This window comes from Impatiens glandulifera, chromosome 4, assembly GCF_907164915.1.
Source record: "Impatiens glandulifera chromosome 4, dImpGla2.1, whole genome shotgun sequence".
NCBI classification, from domain to species: domain Eukaryota; kingdom Viridiplantae; phylum Streptophyta; class Magnoliopsida; order Ericales; family Balsaminaceae; genus Impatiens; species Impatiens glandulifera.
Genome location: NC_061865.1, coordinates 26,542,404 through 26,550,144, shown reverse-complemented (window position 1 = coordinate 26,550,144; position 7,741 = coordinate 26,542,404). Strand labels below are relative to the sequence as shown.

General features: G+C 35.3%; 1 protein-coding gene across 1 annotated transcript; it reads right to left on the bottom strand.

Moving 5' to 3' along the window:
* Nucleotides 1–249: 249 nt before the first annotated feature.
* LOC124933994 lies at nucleotides 250–7,515 on the bottom strand. Its single transcript, XM_047474449.1, has 4 exons — nucleotides 6,324–7,515; nucleotides 2,874–3,181; nucleotides 673–1,058; nucleotides 250–580 (listed from the first exon to the last, which is right to left on the bottom strand). Exons 1-3 carry the CDS (start codon nucleotides 7,358–7,360, stop codon nucleotides 685–687), a joined length of 1,719 nt encoding a protein of 572 aa, XP_047330405.1. The 5' UTR covers nucleotides 7,361–7,515; the 3' UTR covers nucleotides 250–580; nucleotides 673–684.
* Between the last annotated feature and the right edge of the window lie 226 nt (nucleotides 7,516–7,741).

Sequence of the window (7,741 nt, the reverse complement as noted above, 5' to 3'; positions counted from 1 at the left end):
AAAGAAAACCATAATCGCAATGAAATGAAAGAAGGTAGGTTGAACCGTTTGAGTAAGGATACTCACTATGTTATCAAAGATCATCCTGATTTTAATTTTGTATGGAAAATTTTTGTTTTAAAGGAAATGAAAAAGATAAGAATTCGTCCATTGTTTTAGATTTGTCATAGCGATTTGTGAGATCACTTACTCAATTTCCTCTCCATATCCAAATCATATTAGCCTTAAACAAAATGATAATCAGCTTACACAAAAGAAAAATAAAATTAGCAAATGGTAATCCCCAAACTCTATTTGAAAACATCACGATTAAGTAATACTAGTCAAACACTGTCAAGGGCTCCCCATAGGCAAATATGATCAATTCTATCTCTTGAAGGCCCTTGCCTTATCAAAGGAAAAAAAAAAGAGTATAGGATGGATAAGTACTAAAACCAAATAAGTTTATAAGAAACCCAAAAAGAAAACTCCTTATATAATAATCAAATGTAGGACATTCCAAAGGAGCTCCATTTCCCCAGTCTCAACACTATTTGTCTGTTTGTCTGTCTATCTTGTCTGTCTATCCATATCTTTAAATCTGAAACCCAAATACCATTTATAAGTTAAATAAAACAAAAGATAAAGAAAATTAAATTCTGCATTTCACGAGGATGAAGTAATAGTTAATACCTGAGATATATTTTAAGCTCTCCCCCTATTACTTGAGGACAAGTACTCTTTTTTGCTTTCAATTCCAACCTTTTTCCTTGTCTCAAAATCAAGCTTCTCCAGATCAAAAACAGTTCCAACAAACCCATAAAGGACTCTGCCCCTCTCACCCGTCTTCACATCCAACTTCACAAGGTTAGGATTTTTGGTTTCATCATCCCGGTTTGATATGGATGACTGCACTCTTGTCCAACCTCTCCTCCCATGATTTTCTCTCTCGAAATGCTCTGATAATCTTATAGCTTCTGTCAGACCAGATTTGTCACTAGGAAACTTAATTAGGGTTACACCCATATGACCATCTTTTCCATACAAGGTTCTTGATTTTCCAGTACCAAATCCGAGATCTGAAATTATAATTTAAAGTTTTAACATAATAATGAAATTGTTAAAGACAACATCCAAGATTTCAGGACTAAAATATATTGGGAGTTTAGAGTAGGGATGTCACATGTGTAACGTACTAGTAGTGTAACAGTGGCATCACAACTTACAATACCTGACTAGTATTAGATCAAGATTAACATTGAGAATATTACAAACCATCAGAGCTTACAATACCTGACTAGAATTAGATCAAGATTAACATAGAAAAGATTACAAACCAACCTTTTGGAACAAACCTATACAATACAGCTAATAGTATTACTGGAAGCAGATTTTCCCTATTTTGACAAGATATTGTAGAAACTCACCATATTCGTTTAAACTCATTATATTAGGCAAGGGAGGATAGAGAAACAATAAAAAATGCATGGCCATCAGTTCAAAATCAAAATATCATAGCTATTGTCGTGTTAGCAAAGACATGTTATAGATAACAAATCCTTCACATCGAACAATAATTTGCTCAACTAAATTGCCCTCAATATGGTCTACAAACACATTTCCCATACTTATATAGTAGATATAAAGAAATATTTATGTACTCTTTAGAAATAGGGAATCCATTCCGTAAAACAGGTCGGGTACATAATTACATTTATATTATTACATAATACATAATAGTTCCAATTTGGAAGGTTCATGGTTTGAAAGGGATAACCAATTCGTGGAGGCGTGGGGTTGAAATTTCAATTTTATCGGTTATATATCTTGGTGGTGGAGGCTGCATAGATGGAGTAATCAATTTCTTTTCAGGGGAAGGATTATTCTTCTAAAAATTCCGCATTATGTTCGAGTTGGGGAAGAGGGTAGAATTTCATTTTGCAATGTGTGTCGGGTAAGAGGGGATTTTATTGGGAAATTTATTTCTCAAACTTGTTCATGTGGTTCTTAACAAGGAAGCTTTGATTTACAGATATTCAAGAAAGTACCTTGTGATGATTTTCTACAATAATTTTTTTTTTTTTGTTAGGCTTCTTTTGAGATCACCAATTTGATGATCTATTTGGAAGATTCTCTCTTATTTGTCTTGCTTTAATCTTTTACAATTTATTTGTACAATTTAAAAAAAAAGAAACATGGAACTATCTTTGCAAGGATCACCAGAGAGGGACTATTTGTATTCGCTAAATAATCTCAACCCTCTAAAAAGAAAATATAACCTTAGAATAACACCCTCTTATTATTCAGGCTGCCTGATCAATAGGGTGCAGATATAGTTGTGATTAAATCATGTCAAAATCATAATCCTAAAATGCAAGGTTTCTAATCAGCATAAATAGTCAAGATCTTGACCAAGTACTAATAGTGTATCAAGTATTCACTTGGCAAGATATAGTAGTTTCCTTTTCTCTTCTTTCTTTCTATTTTGGTTTAAAGGGGAATACTCTAGGAGAATTCTTAAACAGAAGAATTCACCTGGAAAAAAAGAAAAGAAAAACAGAATTGAAGACACAGGAAAACCCATTGTGGAGCTGGGCATACTTGCACTTGGTTATTATTTATGAAGCAGCATAGGGCGAATTGTAAATAGGGACAATTCACCTATTTGGACACAATTCAGCTCACTTGATAACTCAATTTGGACGCAAAAGTCATAAATAGGGTTCTTTGAAAAGAAATCCACCAATTGCCTCACAGCAGATAGAAAATAACAATTTCCTAAACTTTCAGTTTAGGTGGTGGATAGGTCTCGTTAAAAGAGCATGAAAGACGTGTTGTATATAGGGACATAGTATGCCTCTCATTTTTTAATTTTTTTTTTGTAAAATGTATACCTCTAATTTTCATGTCCATTGCTCTGTTTCCCAGACCTTCAGAGCGTCCATCTTTACTCTTTCCAGTACTTGTATTCATAATAATTACGACTGGTGGCCATAGAATCATATCATCCTGGTTTGCAGCAGCATCCTCAGCAGAAATTAACTGGTACAATTTGAAGTTATCTGGAACTTTAGAATAGCCCCATCCCATCAGAACACAAATAGCTTTGTGTAAACCCAAGTGATCAATTAGCAAATCTGGCTTGTCTGAATTGTATGCATGCATTACAAGATTATGCACATCCTGAAAATCTTTAGAAGACCTGTAATTTTATGTAAATATATTGAATATTCAGAATTCTTTGTCCCAAACCAGTATGGCTCCAGTATGGTTTGGAAAGAAAAAACAATTATTACATGATACTTATCATATAATAAGACCTAGAGATAAACATGTGTCAGAAGACATGCATATCGCCAAAACATAAAATAAAAGGAATTAGTATATTAAATATTATCTCTGCCTTGAAGGAGTTATTAGCTACAACTAGGGATGAAAGAAAAGAAAAGAAAAGTGACTAATGATATAACAGTGTGAATTCATAGTTCAATATTTTTAGTGTTGTTAGATGGCATTTTTATAGATATTACTTTAAACAACTGCTACAACGAATGTTATGCCTATATCATTGAGTGCTATTTTAGCAGTGTTAGTGATTAACAATTTTAAAGCTTCTGGAAGCTAAGTGAAAGTTTCACAAAAAGATGTCCCGGTTAATAGCTGATAATAAGATCTATTGTATGTGACATGAAAAATCAAGAATGAGACATGATGATGTCATGGAAAATGAGAAGGTAAACCATATCTACCATATCATTTCCCAGACTGGCCTGAGCAGTTTGCATAATCATCTGATTTCTTTGGCGGCAGGACAATATGCTAGTGAATTGATAGTGAAAACTGGCCAATATGACTCAGTGGATAGTAGCAGACCATTATAGGAACCAGGACTTGTATTGATACATAGAAGCACAATTGTGATCACATGGCAATATCTTCTAAACTTCAGTTGATCAGGAAACCCAATATCACTATTGAAATTGGATAAGGAACTAAGAAAGTATATGTAGGAATTGGAATCTACAATCCATTCATCAAGGGATATAATTAATTGCCCATTGAAAACAATTTGGTTTGTGATTCTGGGTCTGGATCTGGTAATTGTCGTTAATTTCTAAATGTGATCCTATAAGGATCCACATCTGGATGAAAAATCTGACCAAATGGTGTTTACAAACAAACCCAATATTGAACCATTCTAACATCCAAGGTTAAACAGATGTTGCTGACTATCTAAAAGATTGTCCAAGTCCATTTACCTTAAGGAAAGTAAAGAAGTGGCAAATTCAACAATATAAGCAAAGCATGATCACTGGGCTGGATCACACATCTTGAAATATCACATAGATCAATAGCACCCTGATTGCTATTAAATTAGTCATACCAGAGAAACATGTGTCTTCATTTTCATCCCAGCAAAGAATCACTCTATTTGGGTTTGTAGCATTGAATTGAGAACAGGAAAGCCTTAGGAAACTAGAGAAGAGACTTGGATAACATTTCTTCATATTAACCAAAGCATATCGTCATCAAAAGACTATGACCCTATTTATAGTACTAAAACCTAATCTTAATGGGAATCAAATACTAATAAGGAAGATAACTTACAAGACTAATATAATTATCCTAAGTCCTAACCAACTAATAATACATTTTTAGGGAATAACTTCAATAAAGATACACCCATAGTTTCGAAGTAGGGGTGACGGTTTGAATGGCTCAAACAAAAATAATCAGCTAAATCAAACTCTCTTTATAACCGGTCAAAACAAACCGCCCTCAACCGCAACAGTTGAAGATTTTGGAAGATGATTTTTTTCACTTCTACTCTATCCTAATTGCTTACACCCATAGTTCTACATAGTCACTACTTTTATTCAGGGCTTGGTTGATTAGGTGAAGATTATAACCACAATGAAATAGGAGAGACTCATTTTTTAGAAAGAAAAAAACATTATCAATAATTTTATTTGTGATATTTTTCTTATTTGTCCATACTTTCTCTAATATTCAAAGAATAAATCCTAAAATCCAACCGATCTGACATTATAACCTACCAAACCAAAATGTCATTCAACTGCTTGACAACTGAAGATTTTGTGGTCCTTTAATGTATGTTAATGGCAAGGGAGTGATTGAATATATAATGAAGGATCTGCTTCAACAACAAGATAAAGACCTGTAGGTTGATGGTATTGACTACAACATGGGGCTTTGGTTGACCATGAGAGAAGTTTATTTTTTTTCTTTCTAACCAAATGAATAAAAACCAGAACTGAAATGAGATAGGTAGATAGATAGAAAAGGCACAGACACAAAGATGCAGCTCTAATGCCAATGTTAAGAATCCTAAATTGGGTTTGTAGATTTGAATTGTGAAATGGAAAGACTTGGATAATATTTATTTATATTAACCAAAACATATTGTCATCAATACCATATTTATATAACTAAAACATAATCCTAACGGAATGAAACACTAATATATATGATAAATTAAAATACTAGCATAATTATCCTAACCAACTAATTAATAATTATCTACTAATAAACCGTCCTCTTGCCATTGCTCCCTTCGGAAACATAATCATTATTTTGTATGTGTTGCTCATATGCCGAGACTTTATTCTTGGCAAGATGAAAAAGGAGGGCAAGAAAAAAATAGAAATTGTCTACATTAGGGTTAGGAGGCACCCCAAGAAGGGACATTTGAAGGAAAATTAATCCCCGATGTATCTTCTAGAGTACAAATCAAGAAGTGTTGTACAAGAAGTAGTAAAGTAGTACAAATAGCCGAAGTTTATAAATAGTAGTAGAACTAATGCACTATTCATTATATGATTTGTAAGATAAAAAAAAGTTAGAAGTCTTGGCCTTCTCATCCCTAATTCTCTCTTCTAAATATTGTAAATATTCTAAATACAAATTCGTTACATATTCATCATGGAAATCCATGAATATTAGCCCTGACTACAAAACCTCTTAACAATTTAGACTTCAATTGAAAATTGTGATGAGGTTAAATATTAAGAAACCAGATGATCCTAGTTTCAAACTACTATCCATTGTAGTTGACACTAAAAGCCTAGAATACCTTTGATAGGAAAATTGAAAGAAAAAAAGGCAATCTAAGGAGTAATAATATAAATGAAGCTAATATGAACTTTTATCATCAATCATAAGATGATAATTGGCCTTTCAGGTGACTCCTGCACACTCACCAGCACACGTGATTCACAAGTGTAACACATCCAAAGATTGGCATCAACATATTTTTATTTATCAACAAAATGAAATCCGTTCTGAACATAAAGAAAAGAGTATATAGGTCTAATATGTCAAACCTGCCACAGACAACACATTGAATAGGACCCTGCTTTCCGTTTTCCAAGTAATTCTTCTTTAAGCCAGCATTCTCGTTAATCGACTTCAAGAAATGCAAAAAGGCCTTTTTCAGGGCTTCCTGATCAACGTCATTATGCCTAAGACCCACGGTTTCACTACTTCCAGTACTAACTCTCATGTATTTGGAAGCCCTCAGTTCACCACCTACACCAAAATCTGGAAGCTCTCTCTGATAAGGATTATTGCTAGTTCCCGCCATAAAATCAGCCCTTCCACCAATAGGCGGAGGGGGGTATCCATCTCTACCTGCACCTGCACCTGCATTCCCATACTGTAGAAGCTGCTGTCTTTGCCTCGCAAATAGATCATGCCCATCCTTCGATTCTCTCTCATCACCGTACCTTCTCTTCAACATATTCTCCATCGGCATTGGTGCCCCGCTCATCCGGCCATCAAGCCCAAGTGAGTTCCAGTAATCCTGGTTCCTTTCACGCATCAAAGAAGAATCGCCATGACGTCCAAATTCTGGACTCATGGGTCCCAATGGAAGGAAACGCTTATCCATACCCATACCAGGAGGAAGCATTTCTTTCCCCTGATGTAAGAACGGCAAGGAGCGAGGTGGATCAAAGTCCCTATAATCCGGCGGAAGAGCCAAGTACGATCTAACACTACCATCAGCGAGAAAGATGGACCTCCTCTCCAGCATGTGGAATCCATACGCCGGCATCGGAGGTGGGGCCGGTGCTTCTGGTGGGAAGGGAATTAATGCTCCAGGATGGTGAGAGCGAATTCTTTCATGTTCCATCGGCGCCTTTGTATGGGCTTGTGCAGGAGATGGGCCGAGGATAGAAGGGGCTAGTTCCTTCTCTCTAGGGTTTGAAGAGGGTTTGTGAGGTCTGGAATCTTGGGTTTGCTTTGAGGATGAAGGATTATACTTGCTGGATTCACCACGGGACTTACGATGAGATGATGAAGAAGAAGACGGTGGCTTATCAGATTGTCCCTTGGGCTGATGATTGCTGCCTCCGGCCATCTCTGCTCTGAAATGGGCGGAGGAAGAGGAGAGTTGGGTAGATTGGAGTTTGGAACAAGGAATTTACAGAAGAGAGAAACCTAATGGGGAATCAAATTCCTAATTGGAGCTGACGGCCATGAACGGAAATGGGAACTGAGAGAGCGGCGCTCATGTTTTATATGCGCATTGGGCCTATATGAAAACAATTTCTCCTATGTATGTATGTCTTGTTATTCCTATTCATTACATGGGTTCGAATCATATGTTCGAATTATCACTCACATGTAAAAAAATGGTTTGTCATGTTTTTAAATGAGATATATTTAGAGAGGTTTTAGACGTAAATTTTTAAATTGAGTATTGTTTTTTAGATTTATGCATTTTAGTTTGTCGAAAACT